This window comes from Myodes glareolus, chromosome 1, assembly GCF_982192425.1.
Source record: "Myodes glareolus chromosome 1, mMyoGla1.1, whole genome shotgun sequence".
NCBI lineage: Eukaryota > Metazoa > Chordata > Mammalia > Rodentia > Cricetidae > Myodes > Myodes glareolus.
The window spans coordinates 49,707,889-49,729,032 of record NC_142026.1 but is presented as its reverse complement, the minus strand read 5'-3'; the positions used below and the strand labels follow the sequence as shown (position 1 = coordinate 49,729,032).

The 21,144-nt window shown below is 39.8% G+C and overlaps 1 protein-coding gene across 1 annotated transcript; it reads right to left on the bottom strand.

Annotated features, from left to right (window-relative positions):
* Nucleotides 1-18,145: 18,145 nt before the first annotated feature.
* On the bottom strand, nucleotides 18,146-20,683 carry LOC148123320 (uncharacterized). The gene is made up of 3 exons (XM_087909003.1): nucleotides 20,521-20,683; nucleotides 20,261-20,321; nucleotides 18,146-18,728 (listed from the first exon to the last, which is right to left on the bottom strand). Exons 1-3 carry the CDS (start codon nucleotides 20,681-20,683, stop codon nucleotides 18,272-18,274), a joined length of 681 nt encoding a protein of 226 aa, XP_087765129.1. The 3' UTR covers nucleotides 18,146-18,271.
* Nucleotides 20,684-21,144: the final 461 nt, after the last annotated feature.

Genomic DNA, 21,144 nt, shown 5'->3' with positions numbered 1-21,144 from the left:
TTGGCTTTGGGCAGTAAACTGCTCAGCACAATTTCAAGGTGTTGAGCTGAGATATTCCAGTCTCACAGACTTGTCTAACCAGGACATTGGGTAAGCTCTGCACTTTCCATTATACAGAGACTGAACAACAATTGATACAATAATTTCTCTCAGAACTTGACAATATCCCAATATTTCAGGGCTCCTAAAGATGCTGCCACTCCCAAACAAAAGGAAGTAATTTTAAGACATGATACCCACATTCCCAAGAGGTTGGATGGGCAGTTTTTGGTCATTAAGTGGGTTATGGATATTTGTGATTGTTTAGTGGGGGCTAGTTACAAATTGTGCCAATTAGTAGTGGGAGGCGACTTGTTTTTTACCAGCTGCTCAGCCCCAAAATAACCACACAGAAACTGTATTAATTAAATCGTTACTTGGCCTATTAGCTTTGACTTCTTATGGGCTACATCTTACATCCTAATTTATCCCATTTTATTTAGTTTGTATTTTTACCATGAAGTTAGTGGCCAACCAGCAAGGTTCCAGCTGACAGCTCTCATCTTTCCCCTCTGATAGCTACAATACATTTCACGACTCCACCTTCTTTCTCCCAGCATTCACTTTAGTTTTCCCCACATACCTCTATTCTGCTCTGTGCATGAGTTTTTTAATTAACCAATGATAATCACAGTATACAGAGGGAAATCCTGTATTATTATTCTGATATTGAATATTACTTTAACTTTGCCAATGTGTTACATTTGTTTTTGTTGTGGAATATAACTTTACCTATGCAAAGATGTGTTATACTTGTTTATGCTGCATTTGTTTCATTATGTAAAAATGTATAAGGCACCTGATTAGTCTAATAAAAGGCTGAATAGCCAATAGCTAGACAGTAGAGGGATAGGTTGACCTCCTAGGCAGAGAGATTACATAAGAGAGAAGGGGGAGAAAATAGGAAGATGTCTGGGCATAGCCAGCCAGGCAGGGCCAGCCAGGCAGATACAGAGTACGGCATGCAGAATGAAAGAAAGGTTAAAAAAAAACTGAGGCAAAACATAGATGAAAAGAAACAGGTTAACATAGGTTAGAAGAGGTAGCAATTAACGAGCATAAGACCAAGCATGCATAATTAATAAGTTTCTGTGTCATGATTTTGAAGATGGTAGGTGACTGAAAAGAATTCCTGTTACATTATTTCTTGCTTCAGTTTCCTCCCCTATTCAGTTTTCAAAATTAAATAATACATTCATAATGCTTGGCAACATCAGTCTTTCAGGAAGATTGACAATAAATTCAGATCTGAAATATTCTTTTACCAACGTTAAAATTGAATAGTCTTGGTCATCTCCTCTCCAATTTACCCATAAAAGTATTTTATTGGCATATATTAATGATGTACAGTGGGTTCCACTATGACATTTTAATATATGTATACATTTTTACTTATGTTCTTTTATTATTTTTTTGAGAAATATATTTTTGTACATTCCCCACCGTTCTCCCCTTATTCCCTCTCCCATAGTCCCCGTGCACCCAATTTACTCAGTAGATCTTCTCTTTTTCTACTTTCCAAGTAGATTAGACCCAAGTATGTCTCTTAAGGTCCTCTTTATTATCTAGGTTCTCTGGGGTAGTAAACTGTAGGGAGTTTTTTTTTCTTTCCTTTATGTTTAAAAGTCAATTATGAGTGAGCACATATTATATTTGTCTTTCTGTGTCTGGTTTACCTCATTCAATATTATGTTTTCTAGATCCATCCACGGTTTTAATCTTGGACATTCTGTTAGGTGTAAGATGGAATCTCAGAGTTGTTTTGCTTTGTATTTCTCTGATGGCTAAGGATGTTGAGCATTTCCTTAAGTGTCTTTCCGTCATTTTACATTTGCCTGTTAAGAGTTTTCTATTTAGGTCTTTACCCCATGAAGTCATGAAGCTGACTTGATTTCTAGGTGTCAGTGGAGCTGGTTGTTGTCAGCCTTGCTCCCCATCTACATATTTAGGGCCTGGATATGTAGAAAGACTGTATTTTCTCTTACACTACCACCACCACCAACAATAAAAATACAAAAAGGTTTCAAGAGTAGAGCTGAAAGCTAAAGGGCAAAACACTAACTTAACATAAATAAGGTTCTGAACTAGGTAATTGCTAATTAACAAGAATACCTTTCACCTTTGGACAACATATACCATGGTCTCGTAGCCATATTGATGACTTGAGCAGAAAAATATTGGAACTCTACTGGTGGTGACAGAGGTATTGTATCTCTAGTGAAAGAGGAAAAGGGAACGTGACGGGACCTTTTCTCAAGATTCTAGTCCTGTACTCCCTGCTCCTATCTCTTGTGGAACCCACATATCTTCCTCTTCTAACATCTCTCCCCTAACTTGTTGTTTTGCCCAGACCCAAACACCAGCAGACACTCTTTGCTAATCCAAGAACTGCTACTGCCAGGGCAAAAAGTGGGCAGTTATTGTGTCCACACCTCTCCTTCTGTTCTCCAGATACAATTCTCAAACTCTTATGCCAGCTCTGTAGCAGGGAACCTACTGCTGTCTCCCTTTCCTCTCTGGTCCCATCCCCAGTACATCACAAAGATCTTCTCCTCCAACTCATACCATCATCTCACCCCCAACACCAACAGACATTCCCTGCAAAAGTACTAGCTGAACAGGCAAAGGAAGCAGATAAGCTGACCTTCAGACTCCTTCCTCTCCTCCAAACCCAGTTTCCTAGTCTCATCCCTATCTATACATCAGATAATGTGCTTCAGTCTTCCTTTTCTGTCTGCTGATATCTGTAGGTCCTATAGACCTTCACCTCCTAAACTGCCTCTCTCCATTTGTTGCTTTATATGAGCCTACAACTAGGAAGCATCCCTTAATAAGCCACAGGTCACTCCTGCCAAGAAATCAGGAAGGCTGTCTATAAATTTTCTCCTTCCTTTGTTCCTTAGATCTAACTCTCAAGTCCCATACCCACTGCTATAGCAGAACTCCTTTGCTGATCTCTTTTCACTGCCTCCCCCCATTCATAGGAGGTGAAATAAGCAGACCATTGTTGGCTCTGCTCTTCTTCCTCCTGTGAATGCCTTCAGACGCTAGTCTACCTCTATTACAAAGAGTAAGCAACAAATACCCAGAAAACCATTTTACCTAAAATCGCTAGTAGCTATTGCTATCAGTTCCAATAAAAATTTCCTAACAGACAACATACAGCAATCATACATTCCAAAAATCCATAAAGAAAACAAAAATCAGGGGAAGAAACACCCACCAAACAATGTCAAACCCATAAATCAGCATCTATAACTCTAATCATCATAATTGCTGATTCTTTGATGCCAGTGTAAACACACCATCAATAACACTCTGGGGAATATGATTCCACAAGAGTCCATCTATCATCCAAAGCAGCAGGCCCTGAATATTCCAATATACTTCAAGCACAAGACAAAAACCTGAAAACCACCCATATGAAGATAGAGGTCCTTAAAGAGGAAACTAATATATTCCATAAAGAAATGCAGTAAAATGCAAAGAGATAGTGGAAAGGAAATGCAGAAAACTGTTAAAGACCTGAAAAGAGAAATGGGATCAATAAAGAAGCCCCAAATTAAGGATATACTAGAATGAAAAATTTAAGAATTCAGATAAGAAATACAGAATCAAGCTCCACCAACGGAACCGGAGACATAGAAGAGACAATCTTAAGTGTTGAAGACACAAAAGAAGAAATGGATATTTTAGTTAAAGAAAATATTAAATCTCAAAGTTTCCTGAAAAAAATCCAGGAAAAAAGACTCCACGAAAAGTTAAAGCCTAAGAATAATTTTTTCCTTTTTTTTTCAAAGTTTATTAAAATATAAAAGTTTCCATTTTTGCCCCTCCTCCCAACACCCTCCCACTCCCCCCACTCCCTCTCCTCTTCCCTCTCCATCCCTAAGAGCAGTCAGGGTTTCCTGCCCTGTGGGTAGTTCAAGTTCCTCCCCGCTCCCTCCAGGACCAGGAAGGTGAGTATCCAATCAGACTGGATCCCCAAAAATCCAGAATATGCAGAGGAAACAAGTCCCAGAGTCATTGTCAATGGCTTTTTAGAAAGACTTCGGGCCAGCCACATTCAGAGAATCCAGCCTCCTCCAGAGAATCTGGTTGGATCAAGTGCTCGTTCAGTCCCAGTCAACTGGCCTTGGTGAATTCTCATTAGATCAGTCGCCTTGTATCAGTGGGTGATCACTCCCCTTGCGGTTCTGATTTGCTTTTTCATGTTCTTCCTCCTTCTGCTCCTCCTTTGGACCTTGGGGGGCTCAGTCCGGTGCTCCAATGTGGGTCTCCGTCTGCATCGCCATCCATCGCAGGATGAAGGTTCCCTCTGATCTTGCCCTCCCTGCTCACGTTCTTCTTCCTTCTGCTTCTCGGTTGGACCTCGGGAGTTAAGTCCAGTGTTCCAACGTGACACCCCATCTCTATCTCCATCTATTGCCAGATGAAGGATCTATGGTGATAAGCAAAATATTCATCAGTATGGTTATGGGCCAAGGCCAGTTCAGGCACCCTCTCCTCTGTCCAGAGAACAATCTGGGGATCTCTCCTTAGACCTGGGATCCCATTTACAGTCAGGTCTCTAGTAAACCCTAAACTGACTTCCATAGTTGAGATATATTCTTCCCTGAACCCATATCTAACCTTCCTCCCTCCCCCCTCCCTGTCCCCCGAGCATTTCCCATTCCTCCCTGCTCCCTTCTCTCTAACCTCCTACCCTTCCAACTACCCTCCCAACCCCCCATGCACCCTTGGTTACCTGGAACTCTTGTCTATTTCCAATCTTCAGGAGGAAAACTACCTGAATTTTCTTCAGGTTCACCTTCTTATTTAGCTTCTCTAGGATCACGAATAATAGGCTCAAAGACCTTTAATTATGGCTAGAATCCACTTATGAGTGAATACATACCTTATTCCTCTTTTTGGGTCTGGCTTACCTGACTCAGTAAAGCGTTTTCTTTTTCTTTTTTTTATTTTTCTTTTTATTTATTTATTTATTTTTTATTTAATTTTTACTGGGAACCCCTCAAGAATCAAGTCTCTTGCAAATCCTAGAATGGCTCTCTTAGTTGCGATATAAACTTTCCTGCTCCCATAACCATCCTTCCTTCCTCCCCCCTCCCATTCCCCCAAGCCGTCCCCAATTCTCGCCCTCTCCCCTCACCCTAACCCTCTTCCCTTACTTTCACTCCCCCACCCCCCATGCAGCCGACTTTGCTTGGCAATCTTGCCTAGTTCTATTATCCAGGAGGATAACTATATAAATTTTCTTCAGGTTCACCTTCTTATCTAGCTTCTCTAGGATCACTAATTATAGACCCAAAGACTTTTAACTATGGCTAGAATCCACTTATGAGTGAGTACATACCATATTCCTCTTTTTGGGTCTGGGTTACCTCAGTCAGTAAAGTATTTTCAATTTCCATCCATTTGCATACAAAATTCAAGAAGTCATTGTTCTTTACTGCTGAGTAAAACTCTAATGTATATATGTTCCACACCTTCTATAATCATTCTTCTATTGAGGGGAACCTAGGTTGTTTCCAGGTTCTGGCTATCACAAATAGTGCAGCTATGAACATAGTTGAACAAATACTTTTGTAGTATGATAGGGCATCTCTTGGGTATATTCCCAAGAGTGGAATTGCTGGGTCCTGAGGAAGGTTGACTCCCAGTTTCCTGAGAAACTGCCACACTGATTTCCACAGTGACTGCACAAGTTTGCATTCCCACCAACAATGGATGAGTGTTCCCCTCATTCCTCATCCTCTCCAGCATAGGCTATCGCTGAGGAGCTCTTCCCAGAGAGGTGAGTGGGTGCTCGCCTGGGCAGCCTGCCTGTCCAGGAAGAGAGCACAGCCCCTCCCCAGGAAGAGAGCACAGCCACTCCCCCCTCAGCTTCTGTGGCAGGGTCTTCGGTGTTCCAAGGGACCCCTCCCTCCCCCCACTGCTGCGGGCCCTTTGTCTCCCGGGTCCTGGGAAGACCAGCTAGCCCTGTTGCACTGCTGAGGAGCTCTTCCCAGAGAGTGCTTTGGAGCTCTATCCAGAGAGTGCTGAGAAGTCCTACCCAGAGAGTGTTGAGGAGTTCTATCCAGAAAGTGCTGAGGAGTTTCATCCAGAGTGGAGGAGATGGGCAGGCGCCAATGCAAGAATTCCTCCAACAACCTGAAAGGCAACATGACATCTCCAGAATCCAGAGAGCTCGAAACTAGAAGAATTGAACACCCTACTCCAGAAGAAATAGAAGAAATCGACTCTAAGCGGATCTTTATGAAAATAATAGAGGAACTTAAACAGGAGGTGAAAACCTGCCATAAAGAAATGGAAGATAGCTATAACAGAAAGATTGAGGAAATGAGTAAAGAAATGGAAGAGAAATATACCAAAAAGTTTGAAGAAATGAGTAAATCTGGAAATGAAATTCTGGGAAACCAAGAAAAAACAATCAAACAGGTAATAGAAACAGTTCAAGACTTGAAAACTGAAATGGAGTCAATGAAGAAATCACAAACCGAGGGCCGGCTGGCTATGGAAAATCTAGGTAAACGAAGAGAGACTTCAGAAACATGCATAACCAATAGAATACAAGAGATAGAAGAAAGAATCTCAGACTCTGAGGACACCATAGAGAAATTAAACACTCTGACCAAAGAAAACAGCAAATCCAACAAATTCTCATCACAAAACATCCAGGAACTGTGGGACACAATAAAAAAACCAAATCTAAGAATAATAGGAGTAGAAGAAGGAGAAGAATTGCATTTCAAAGGCCCAGAAAATATACTCAACAAAATTATAGAAGAAAACTTTCCCATCCTAAAGAACGATATTCCTATGATGGTTCAAGAAGCATACAGAACACCGAATAGACTGGATCAGAAAAAAACATCCCCTCGTCATATAATAATCAAAACACAAAGCATTCAGACTAAAGAAAGGATATTGAGAGCAGCAAAGGAAAAAGGTCAAGTAACTTATAAAGGTAAACCTATCAGGCTTACACCGGATTTCTCTATGGAAACCATGAAAGCCAGAAGATCCTGGATAGAGGTACTGCAGAAACTAAGAGACCATGGATGCAAACCCAGACTACTATACCCAGCCAAGCTATTTTTCACTATCAACGGAGAAAACAAAATATTCCAGGATAAAAACAAATTTAAACAATACGTAGCTACTAATCCAGCCTTACAGAGAATATTAGAAGGAAAATCACAACCCAAGGAATCCAACATTCCCAACACTGCCTACATTAACTCAGACATCTAGCAACCCTTCACAAGCACAACTCAAAGAAGGAAAACACATACACTCTACTACCCAAAAAAATGACTGGAGTCATCAACCACTGGTCATTAATATCACTTAATATCAATGGACTCAACTCACCTATAAAGAGGCACAGACTTAGAGATTGGATACGAAAACAGGATCCAACATTTTGCTATTTACAAGAAACACACCTCAACCACAAAGACAGACACCTACTCAGAGTAAAGGGTTGGGAAAAGGTTTTCCAAGCAAATGGACCTAAGAAACAAGCGGGTGTGGCCATTCTAATATCTAACAAAATCGACTTCAAACTAAAATCAATCAGAAGAGATGGAGATGGCTCTCCCCGACCCCATAGACTCCCAGGTCAGCTTGCTCTGCTGGCTCCACCCTGCTAGCTTCCCCGCCAGCCATCCCAGCTTCCATCCAGAGGGCCTTCGGAGTGGTGAGTTGATACGGGCCCGCGGCAGGGGCCCGGCGAGAGGGAGCTAGGACTCTCCCCGACCCCATAGACTCCCAGGTCAGCCTGCTCTGCTGGCTCCACCCTGCTAGCTTCCCTGCCAGCCATCCCAGCTTCCATCCAGAGGGCCTTCGGAGTGGTGAGTTGATTCGGGCCCGCGGCAGGGGCCGGCGATGGGGAGCTAGGACTTTCCCCGACCCCATAGACTCCCAGGTCAGCCTGCAGTGCTGTTTCCACCCTGCTAGGCTCTCCCGCCTGCCATCCCAGCTTCCATCCAGGTACAAATTTCTATATTTCTCCCCTCCCACTGAAGCCATAAAATTTCCCCAGTTCAGTTGCCTTGCATACTGGGCCTGCTCTGTAGGGGCATCCCGGAAAGAGGGAGTGCCTGTGCTTTAATACCCTGCTGGGGGAAAGGTAGGCATTCTATCAGTGAACTCCCTGCCCAACAAGGGAACCTAACCCGATACCAGAAGTTCCAATAGAGAGCATTTGATCGAAGAGATGGGCAGACGCCAAGGCAAGACCTCCTCCAACAATCTGAAAAACAACATGAAAATATTAGATCCCAACGACCCTACAACAGAAGGATTTGAACACTCTAACCCAGATGAAGTGGAAAAAAGTGCCATTATGAAAGCAATAGATTCCCTTAAACAGGATATGAATAACTCCCTTAAGGAACTGGTCGAGAAATATAACAAAAAGTTTGAAGAAATGAGTATAGAAATGGATGAGAAATATAACAAAAAGTTTGAAGAAATAAGTAAATTCGTGAGTGATACCCTGAGAAACCAAGAAAAAACAATCAAACAAGTAAAGGAAACAGTCCAAGAATTGAAAACTGAAATGGAGGCAATGAAGAAAACACAAAACGAGAACCGGCTGGATATGGAAAACCTAGGTAAACGAGCGGAGACTACAGAATCAAGCATAACCAATAGAATACAAGAGATAGAAGAACGAATCTCAGATTCTGAAGATACCATAGAGAAAATAAATGCTCTGGTCAGAGAAAACGGCAAATCCAACAAATTCTCTTCACAAAACATTCAGGAAATCTGGGACACAATAAAAAAACCAAATCTAAGAATAATAGGGATTGAAGAAGGAGAAGAACTGCAGATCAAAGGCCCAGAAAATATATTCAACAAAATTATAGAAGAAAACTTTCCCATCCTAAAGAACGATATTCCTATGAAGGTTCAAGAAGCATACAGAACACCGAATAGATTGGATCAGAAAAAAACATCCCCAAGTCATATAATAATCAAAACACAAAACATAAATATTAAAGAAAAAATTTTAAGAGCTGCAAAGGAAAAAGGTCAAGTAACTTATAAAGGTAAACCTATCAGGCTTACACTGGATTTCTCTATGGAAACCATGAAAGCCAGAAGATCCTGGATAGAGGTACTGCAGAAACTAAGAGACCATGGATGCAAACCCAGACTACTATACCCAGCCAAGCTATTTTTCACTATCAACGGAGAAAACAAAATATTCCAGGATAAAAACAAATTTAAACAATACGTAGCTACTAATCCAGCCTTACAGAGAATATTAGAAGGAAAATCACTACCGAAGGAATCCAACATTCCCAACACGATCTACAATAACTCGAACATCTAGCGACCATTCACAAGCACAAATCAAAGAAGAAAAACACATACACTCTACTACCTAAAAAAAAAAATGACTGGAGTCAACAACCACTGGTCATTAATATCACTTAATATCAATGGACTCAATTCACCTATAAAGAGGCACAGACTTAGAGATTGGATACGAAAACAGGATCCAACATTCTGCTGTTTACAGGAAACACACCTCAACCACAAAGACAGACACTTACTCAGAGTCAAGGGTTGGGAAAAGGTTTTCCAAGCAAATGGACCTAAGAAACAAGCGGGCGTGGCCATTCTAATATCTAACAAAATCGACTTCAAACTAAAATCAATCAGAAGAAATGGAGATGGACATTTCATACTCATAACTGGAACAATTCATCAGGAGGAAGTCTCAATCCTGAATATCTATGCTCCTAATATAAAGGCACCCACATATGTAAAAGAAACTCTTCTAGAACTCAAGGCGGTCATCAAACCACACACACTAATAGTAGGAGACTTCAACACTCCTCTCTCACCAATGGACAGGTCAATCAGACAGAAACCAAACAGAGAATTGAGAGACCTATTGGAGGTATTGAATCAAATGGACTTAACAGACATCTATAGAACACCCCACCCAAATAGGAAAGAATATACCTTTTTCTCTGCAGCTCATGGAACCTTCTCGAAAATTGACCACATACTCGGTAACAAAGCAAACTTCCACAGATACAAAAAAATATTAGTAACTACCTGTGTCTTGTCAGATCACCATGGACTAAAATTAGAATTCAACAACAATGCTCCCCCCAGGAAGCCAACAAACTCATGGAAACTGAACAGTCAACTACTAAATCACCCCTGGGTCAAGGAAGAAATAAAGAAAGAAATTAATCTCTTCCTTGAATTTAATGAAAACAAAGACACAACATACTCAAACCTATGGGACACTATGAAAGCAGTGCTAAGAGGAAAGTTCATAGCACTAAGTGCCCAATTAAAGAAAGCAGAGAAAGCACACATTGGAGACTTAACAGCACACTTGAAAGATCTAGAAAAAAAATGAAGCTGATTCACCCAGGAGGTCTAGAAGACTGGAAATAATCAAACTGAGGGCTGAAATCAACAAAATAGAAACAGAGAAAACAATCCAAAGAATCAATGAATCAAAAAGCTGGTTCTTGGAGAAAATCAACAAGATTGACAAACCCCTATCCAAGTTAATCAAATGGCAGAGAGAGAACATGCAAATTAATAAGATCAGAAATGAAAAGGGGGACAAAACCACAGACACAGAGGAAATTCAGAGAATCATTAGATCTTACTATGAAAGTTTTTATGCCACAAAGTTGGAAAATGTAAAAGAAATGGACATTTTTTTAGATAAGTACCATATACCAAAGTTTAACCAAGAACAGGTGAACAATCTAAATAGACCTGTTAGTCGCGAAGAATTAGAAGCTGTTATCAAAAATCTCCCTACCAAAAAAAGCCCAGGACCAGATGGTTTCAATGCAGAATTCTACCAGAACTTCCAGGAAGAGCTAATACTTATACTCCTTAACGTATTCCACAATATAGAAACAGAAGAGTCACTGCCTAACTCCTTTTATGAAGCTACAGTTACCCTAATACCAAAACCACACAAAGACACAACCAAGAAAGAGAATTACAGGCCAATCTCACTCATGAACATCGACGCGAAAATTCTCAATAAAATACTGGCAAACCGAATCCAAGAGCACATTAGAAAAATTATCCATTATGATCAAGTCAGCTTCATTCCAGAGATGCAGGGCTGGTTCAACATACGCAAATCTATCAATGTAATCCATCATATAAATAAACTGAAAGAACAAAACCATATGATCATCTCACTAGATGCTGAAAAAGCATTTGACAAAATTCAACACCCATTTATGATAAAGGTGTTGGAGAGACTGGGGATACAAGGATCATACCTAAATATAATAAAAGCAATATACAGCAAGCCGACAGCTAACATCAAACTGAATGGAGAGAAACTCAAAGCCTTTCCACTAAAATCAGGAACGAGACAAGGCTGTCCACTCTCTCCATACCTCTTCAATATAGTGCTTGAAGTTCTAGCAATAGCAATAAGACAACATAAGCAGATCAAGGGGATTCGTATTGGAAAGGATGAAGTTAAACTTTCGTTATTTGCTGACGATATGATAGTTTACATAAGTGACCCCAAAAACTCTACCAAAGAACTCCTACAGCTGATAAACACCTTTAGTAACGTGGCAGGATACAAGATCAACTCCAAAAAATCAGTGGCCCTCGTATACACAAAGGATAAAGAAGCAGAGAGGGAAATCAGAGAAGCATCACCTTTCATGATAGCCACAAATAGCATAAAATATCTTGGAGTTACTCTAACCAAGGAAGTGAAAGACCTATTTGACAAAAACTTTAAGTCTTTGAAGAAAGAAATTGAGGAGGATACCAGAAAATGGAAAGACCTCCCCTGTTCTTGGATTGGGAGAATCAACATAGTAAAAATGGCAATTCTACCAAAAGCAATCTATAGATTCAATGCAATCCCCATCAAAATCCCATCAAACTTCTTCACAGACCTTGAGAGAACAATAATCAAGTTTATATGGCAAAACATAAAACCCAGGATAGCCAAAACAATCTTATACAATAAAAGAACTTCTGGAGGCATTACCATCCCTGACTTCAAACTCTATTATAGAGCTACAGTATTGAAAACAGCTTGGTATTGGCATAAGAACAGAGAAGTCGACCTATGGAATCGAATAGAAGACCCAGATATTAACCCACAAACTTATGAACACCTAATTTTCGACAAGGGAGCTAAAGGTATACAATGGAAGAAGGAAAGCATCTTTAACAAATGGTGCTGGCATAACTGGATGTCAACCTGTAAAAAAATGAAAGTAGATCCATATCTATCACCATGCACAAAAATCAAGTCCAAATGGATTAAAGACATCAACATTAATCCATCCACTTTGAACCTGATAGAAGAGAAAGTGGGAAGTAGTCTACAAGATTTAGGCACAGGAGGCCTCTTCCTAAGTAGGACCCCAGCAGCACAGACAATAAGAGAAACAATGAATAAATGGGATCTACTGAAACTGGGAAGCTTCTGTAAAGCAAAGGACACTGTCAGTAGGACAAAAAGGCTGCCTTCTGACTGGGAGAAGATCTTCACCAACCCCGCATCAGACAAAGGTCTGATCTCCAAAATATACAAAGAACTCAAGAAACTAGACAATAAAACTCTAATTAACCCAATTAAAAAATGGGGTACTGAACTTAACAGAGAATTCACAACAGATGAACTTCGAATGGCCAGAAGACACTTAAGGTCATGCTCAACCTCCTTAGCGATCAGGGAAATGCAAATCAAAACCACTTTGAGATAGATACCATCTTACACCTGTCAGAATAGCTAAAGTCAAAAACACCAACGATAGCCTATACTGGAGAGGATGTGGGGTGAGGGGAACACTCATCCATTGTTGGTGGGAATGCAAACTCGTGCAGCCAATGTGGAAATCAGTGTGGCGGTTTCTCAGGAAACTGGGAGTCAACCTCCCTCAGGACCCAGCAATACCACTCTTGGGAATATACCCTAAAGATTCCCTAACATACTACAAAAGCATTTGTTCAACTATGTTCATAGCTGCACTATTTGTAATAGCCAGAACATGGAAACAACCTAGGTGCCCCTCAATAGAAGAATGGTTAAAAAAGGTGTGGAACATATATACATTAGAGTTTTACTCGGCGGTAAAAAACAATGACATCTTGAATTTTGCATGCAAATGGATGGAAATAGAAAACGCTTTACTGAGTGAGGTAAGCCAGACCCAAAAAGAGGGACACGGTATGTATTCACTCATAAGTGAATTCTAACCATAATTAAAGGTCTTTGAGCCTATTATTCGTGATCCTAGAGAAGCTAAATAAGAAGATGAACCTGATGAATATTATTTAGCTATCCGCCAGGAGGTAGGAAATAGACAAGAGTCCCAGGTAACCTCGGGTGCATGGGGGGGTGGGAGGGTCGATGGAGGGGGAGAGGGCTAGAGAGAAGGGAGTAGGGGAGGAACGGGGAAAGCTTGGTGGCCTGGGATGGGGGGGAGGGAGGAAGGATGAATATGGGATCAGGGAACAATATATTTCAACTAAGGGAGCCATTTTAGGGTTTACAGGAGACTTGATTATATATGGGATCCCAGGTCCAAGGAGAGATCCCCCAGACTGCTGTCTGGACAGAGGAGAGGGTGCCTGAATCGGCCGTGGCCCATGACCATACTGATGTATATTTTGCTTATCACCATAGATCCTTCGTCTGGCGAAGGACGGCGATGCAGTCGGAGGCCCACATTGGAGCACCAGACTGAGCCCCCCGAGGTCCGGATGGGGAGCGGAAGGAGGAGGAACACGAAAGACGAAATCAGTACTGCGAGGGATGCTATCACCCACTGATACAAGGGAACGGATCTGATGAGAGTTTACCAGGGCCAGTCGTACTGGGACTGAACGAGGACGTGATCTAGCCAGATTCTCGGAATTTGGCCGGATTCTCTGACTGTGGCTGGCCCGGGGTCTTTCTGAAAAGCCATTGACTATGACACTGGGACCTGTTTCCTCTGCATATGCTGGATTTTGGGGATCCAGTCTGTTTGGACGCTCGCCTTCCTGGACCTGGAGGGAGGGGGAGGGAGCTGGAGCTTCCCACAGGGCAGGAAACCCTGACTGCCCTGGGGTACAGAGGGGGAGGAGGGGGGGAGTAGGGGGAGTGGGAGGGTGTTGGGAGGGGGGGCGGAAATGGAAACTTTTATAATTTAATAAAATTTACTAAAAAAAAAAAGAAATAAATGAATCTCTCTCCAAAAAAAAAAAAAGAAGAGATGGAGATGGACATTTCATACTCATAACAGGAACAATTTATCAGGAAGAAGTCTCAATCTTGAATATCTATGCCCCTAATATAAAGGCACCCACATATGTAAAAGAAACTCTTCTAGAACTCAAGGCAGTCATCAAACCACACACACTAATAGTAGGAGACTTCAACACTCCTTTCTCACCTAAGAATAATTTTAATAGAAGAAGAATAAGAATCTCAGCTCAAAGGCTGAGAAATTATTTTTAACAAAATTACAAAAGAAAATGTCCATAACTTAAATGAGATGCCTATAATGGAACAAGAAACATACAGAACACCAAAGATTGGGCCAGAAAAGAAAGTATCCTTGATACTAATAATAATACAGAACAACAACAACAATAAAAAATATTAAAAGATGCAAAGAAAAAAGACCGGGTAGCATATGAAGGCAGACATACGAGAATTATATCCGACTTCTCAAGGAAGACTAAAAGTCAAAAGGCCCTGAACAGTTGTGCTTAACACTCTGAGAGACCAGCTGCCAGTCCAGACTAGTATACATACCTAGAAAAACTTTCAATTGCCTAAACCTAACCTCTAGCCATCCAAACCCTAACCCCTAAATCCTAACTGACCTTTGAGAAGTCTGGCTATAACTGAAGATGTAGAGGGAAAGTATACTGATACCAAGGGCTCTGAATAAAAATGTACCCTGACTGTTAGAAGTCACACCATACCTACAGCTGTGAAGGGAAAGTGTACTGGATCCCTACAGCTGTGAGGAGAAAAGTTATCCTTGTGGAGGTCCAAAACCAGGAGTCTATTTCCACTTTATCTGAAGGTCAGAGTTTGAGGTTGCTCCAAGTTGTTAACAAGTGTGGTTACATACACTCACCTAAGGTGGCGTTGTTTTGTGTTTTGGACTTTAAGAGGCCCCATACAGGTGAATCTACACCCCCTTGAAGAAAGTGACAGAATTCAAACATACTTCTCCTTTTGAATGAAGAGGTTTGACCTAGAGAATGATTGCCCTTAGGATACTTAGTCTAGAATTGATTCACTGCCTGAATAACAGAATGTTTTTTCTCAACAATTACAGACTTGATGGCTCAAAGAATTGAAGCAAGTAACTGTTTTAGTTGTCCTATGCATCACGTTAAAGCAGTCTTTTGTCTTCTTCCCCCTGTTGTATCAGGGTATAAAAGTCTATGGAAAATTAAATGCAGGCAGACGTACAGTATTCACTGGAACTCCCTCCTGGTACTGTCCTATGCTTCTGTTTTATTATTTTCACTTGTGTCTTCATTCTCTTTACTTATTTTTCTATTCCCCGTGCCTGGTAATTGGTATACTTGTCAAAGATTGTCCTTCATATATACTGACTATTGAAAAATCTGGCCATACCTGAGGCTGTGGTCCAGTGGGAGAGGTTCATCCTGCAGGATGCAGCAATTCTGCTCCTCTCCATGAAAGCCATCACAGATGGGCCCTGTTTCATTCTACTAAGGGAGCTTAAAAGCAGACGTGTTCATTGCTGTTCTGCTCCACTTCCCTAAGGGACTTTCCTAGCAAAGGTTTCCAATACTTCTCTGTTCCACCGCACTAGGGAATTTCCTAATAGAGTCATCAATTGTTTTCTCAGCTTCAACCCAAATTGTTACTTCTGTGCTTCCCTGGAGTTAATGGGAAACTGCTGTTGAAATGTTGCAGTCTCTGGTGAAGAGTTGCTACTTCTGCTCTGCTCCTTTAAGAGAGTTTGCCAGCAGAGTTGATCAAAGCTTCTCTGTTCCAATCCACTACAAAGTTTCTTATCACTCCAGTGAAAGATCTTTACCCAAACTCAATCAAGAAATTTATTTGGACGGGAAGAATCCAGGAGAGGGGCTGCCTCTGCTAGTACAGAAATGGGCAGATGTCAACTGAAAAGGTACAGAACTTATATAGGACTTCTTAGGGGCAGAGTTTTCTCCAGGAGAAGATTCTCAGGGTGGGAATTGGTTAGATGTTAATCTCTGATCTAGAACAAAGCAGAGATTGGATGGATTTCATGCTCTGGGGTTGGTAGATCTCGAGCTTAGGGATTAGCAGGTGTTGTGCTCAGTTGGTCTAGCATAGCATGTGTTTCTTGGCTCTTGTTTCAGAGTCAAAGTGTGTTCTTTCACTAGCCCCTTATAACCTTTTGAGTCTGGTTTCAGGGTCAGTGTTTCTTTCATTGTCTCTGGATTCAGGAACAAAGTGTGTTCCTTTGTCAGATTTTGGAGTCAGGCTATATTTCTTTGGCTCCAGTTTCAGAGTCCAAATTATGTACTTCACTGGCTCTGGTTTCAGAGTCTGGATGTGCTTCTTTGTCTGGCCCATTTACCCTATACCAAGGGCTTCATAAACTCACAAATTCATTTTTACCATGAGTTTGTAAGTACAAACCATATAAAAAGAACATAATGCTTAAAAATATTGTTAACACTGCCAAATTTACAGGCAGAGGATTTTTGTTCATTCCTGGCTTCCCAGACCTGAAATAATCACACGGAAACTATATTAATTAAAACAGTGCTTGCGCTTTTAGCTCAGAATTATTTTTGGAGGCTGGCTTGAGACAGGGTTTCCCTGTGGCTTTGGAGCCTATCTTGGAACTAGCTCTTGTAGACCAGGCTGGCCTCGAACTCACAGATATCCACCTGCCTTTGCCTCACAAGTGCAGGGATTAAAGGTGTATGCCACCACCACCCAGCTAGCTCTCAATTCTTATTAACTAACTCTGACATCTGAAATTAACCTATTCCTATTATTTTGTATTTTACTGCAAGAATTGTGATTTTCCAGTAAGCTTCCACAACATCTGTCTTCTTTAGTAGATACATGGAATCTGACTCCTTTCTTTTCTCTTCTGTCTCTGCTTGGAATTCCTGTCTTGCTCTATTCTGCAAGGTTATAGACACAAAGAAGCTTCCTTATTAAACAATGGTAACAAAACACTTTCACAGCAAACAGAGGGGAATCCCAAATTACTGTGTTGCTGATTATAAATGTTTAGGGTAAAGATCTTACCAAATACTTTATAATAAGAAGTCCTCAGTATCGTTTTCAGGTAGTCAATATCTAATGTAATATGCAAAGATTTTAACAAATTGTTGCATGCAAAAGTTTTACTCCTATATAAATTACAAATCTTTTTCACACTGAACACATTCAGAGGGTTTCTCTGCAGTATGATTTTTCTCATAATTTTGATTATTCATACATTCAAAGCTTTACCACTCTTACGATTACATTCATAGACTTTATCTCCAGTGTGTGATATTTCATGCATTTGAAGAGTACAGCGAAGTGAAAAAAATTTACCACACTGATTACATTCATAGGGTTTCATTCCAGAATGACTTCTTTCATAAATATGTAGATGACTGTGACATGCAAAGGCTTTGCCACACTGATTACATTCATAGGGATTCTCTCCAGCACGTGTTAGTTCATGTCTTTGAAGATGACTATGATAAACAAAGCCTTTACCACACTAATAGCAGTTATAATGTTTCTCTCCAATGTGGGTTTTTTTATGTTTTCAGAGAGTACTGTGACATGCAAAGACTTTACCACATTGATTATATTCTTAGAGTTTCTTTCCAGTATGGGATCTTTTATGTCTTTTGAGACTACTATGAAATACAAAGGCTTTGTTTCTCCCCAGTTTGGCTACTTTCATGAATTTGTAAATGACTGTGTTGTGCAAAGGCTCTACCACACTGATTACATTCATAGGGTTTCTCTCCAGTATGGATTTTTTTATGTCTTTGTAGTCTACTGTGGCATGCAAAGGATTTACCACACTGATTACATTCATAGGGTTTCTCTCCAGTATGGCTTCTTTTATGTCTTTGGAGACTACTGTGAAAAGCAAAGGCTTTACCACAGTGATTACATTCATAGGGCTTCTCTCCAGTATGGATTCTTTCATGAACTTTTAGATAACTGTGACGTGCAAAGGCTTTACCACACTGATTACATTCATAGGGTTTCTCTCCAGTATGGCTTTTTTTTATGTCTTTGTAGACTACTTCGGCATGCAAAGGATTTACCACACTGATTACATTCATAGGGTTTCTCTCCATTATGGGTTCTTTCATGAAGTTGAAGATAATTGTGTTGTGCAAAGGTTCTACCACATTGATTACATTCATAGGGTTTCTCTTCTGTATGGCTTCCTTTATGTCTTTGTAGATTACTGTGTTGTGCAAAGGCTTTTCCACACTGATTACATTCATAGGGCTTCTCTCCAGTATGAATTCTCTCATGAACTTTTAGATCACTGTGATGTGCAAAGGCTCTACCACACTGATTGCATTCATAGGGTTTCTCTCCAGTATGGCTTCTTTCATGATTTTGAAAATGACTGTGTTGTGCAAAGGCTCTACCACACTGATTACATTCATAGGGTTTCTCTCTAGTATGGGTTCTTTTATGTCTTTGGAGATGACTGTGACATGTAAAGGCTTTACCATACTGACTACATTCATAAAGTTTCTCTCCAGTATGGCTTCTTTTGTGTCTTTGGAGACTACTGTGGAATACAAATTTTTTACCACAGTAATTACATTCATAAGGCTTCTCTCCAGTATGTGTTCTTTTATGCCTTTGACAGTCATGACAGGCAAAGGTTTTACAACATTGATTACAAACATAGGATTTTTCTCCAGTGTATGCTCTTTTATGCATTTGAAGATGATTGTGATGTAAAAAGGATTTACCACACTCATTTCCTTCATAGGGTTTCAATCTAGTATGTGTTTTTTCATGCCTGTGAAGATGACTGTCACATGCAAAGGCTTTAACACATTGAGTACATGCAGAAGTTTTCTCTCTAGTTTGACTTGTTTCATGCCTACAATGATAATGGTACATGTGAAGGCATTATTACATTTAATACATTGTTGAATATTTTATCTATATAAATTAATTTTGCAATTTGGTCCTATTTTAAAGAGGAATTATATGTTAAGGTTTTATCACCATATTTACAACCTTGTTTTTCCCCTTCATTAAGGCTTGCTTTTCATCTATGAAGATAAATGACACCAGCCTTTATTACATGGTTCACATTTAAAGAATCTTTTTTCTCTATGAGAATTATCATGTATTTGAAGAGAACTGAAAAATCTCAGAGGTTTCTCACTCATTGCATTTATAAAGTTTCCTATATTGTGAGTGATACTATATTTGCTAGCTGAACTAGGACAAACCGAAATATTTACACAGTCCTAGTATGCATGGTGCTCTTCTGAAATGTGAGCTTATTGATGTATTAACAACGAGAGTAGAAAACCAATTGCTTGTATACTTGTACATCAAATTCAACAAGTATACTCAGCATGGGGACTGCTACATATCTTCTCTCTGTTCTCAGAGAGGGTGGGGGATGTTATATCTTTTCACATCCCTATGCTCATGTGGCTTGTATGCAGAGTAACACATGATATACCTAGTAAAGAAAGAATAACAAATATAAGGTTTTCACATTGAGTTCACAGTTTGACTTTCTGTCCTCATGTACTCGTGGTATCTGGATTCAGGCCTCTCCACAACAGTTGCCCCTTGATTCATGACTCTAACTGCCTCCTCATTATACTTAACAAGTACATGGGTTAAACCACCCTTTCTATAGACTATTTGTGATATACTTATCACATTTTCAACATGCATATCTTTTACAATATAAATAATACGAAATAAATGGATTGGCAATTATACAGTATAGCTCCCATTGTATTATGACTCAAATGGTAATATAGGTCAAGACCTTGTTTCCTTGACTTCTTTCTTAAAAGAATAACTTGAAAGTGCAGTTCACCTATAAGAAATTAAGGTATATGATTTTCTGAGAATTTAATAAACATTGATGGACTTTATTATTTACACTGTTGCTTTTCTTTAAAACATATAGGATATATAACAAATTCTTCAGAGGTACATTTGTATCAGGTTACACATGAAAATTACCTTTCATGTCTTCTATAACTTTGAAAATTTTCTTCAATATTATGGTCTTCCCAACTGTATCCTAAAAATATAGTGTCAGAAAAAAATGTATGTTATATATTAAAAATTGTAAAAAATTTAGTTACCATTTGAAACAAACCTTACAACCATGTCTGATTTATTTACCCCATTCTTCTTTTTCAATCTTATTACAAAAGACCATCATTAACCAATGAACAGTTGTCCCCATATTTGAAACATGAAAGATAATTCAGTCTTACCTATACTAGTGAGATTCCTGTAGGGCTCCGCCATCACATCTTTGTAGAGATTCTTCTTGGAAGGATCCAGCAAAGCCCATTCTTCCGATGTGAAGTTGACATGAACATCATCATAGGTCACCACATACTGATATATCCCATACATGTGAACAACAGAAATCATGACTTTGACAACACTGTAAATATATACTGCTTTGACAGTATAATCATATAATTCTGGTGCCCTGCATACTTATTTCATTAGATAGACATCATAATTTAATTACCGAGTCACTTTAGAAGCAAACTGAATAGGAGGTTCACCTCTGTCATCTTGAACTCTTTGATTGGGATATCATCTTGAAAGAGAAATGCCTACTAACCAACAATGAAAGATATGTAAACAGATCAACAGTACAGAGTACACATAATGGAAATTATATGAATGATTAATTCCTAACTACAAAGAGAAAAATAAGATGAAAAAAGACTGATGCCTTGAATCAAGCCTCTAATCCTTGAACTCAGAAGGCAGAGGCATGTATATCTCTATCTGCCTCTGAATTGAATACAAGCCTAGTCCATGCAATCACTTCTAGGAAATCCATAAATACATATTAAATACCCGTTTCACATGAAAAAAAT

What these genes read in the sequence shown, in the direction of transcription:
- LOC148123320 (XM_087909003.1), bottom strand. Translation starts at nt 20,683, where the DNA reads ATGATTTCTGTTGTTCACATGTATGGGATATATCAGTATGTGGTGACC. An exon ending in CAGGAATCTCACTAGTATAG is followed by an intron (nt 20,322 to 20,520) that starts GTAAGACTGAAT and finishes CTATATTTTTAG; the next exon opens with GATACAGTTGGGAAGACCAT. An exon ending in AGTTATAGAAGACATGAAAG is followed by an intron (nt 18,729 to 20,260) that starts GTAATTTTCATG and finishes TCATCTCCAAAG; the next exon opens with ACATAAAAGAACCCATACTA.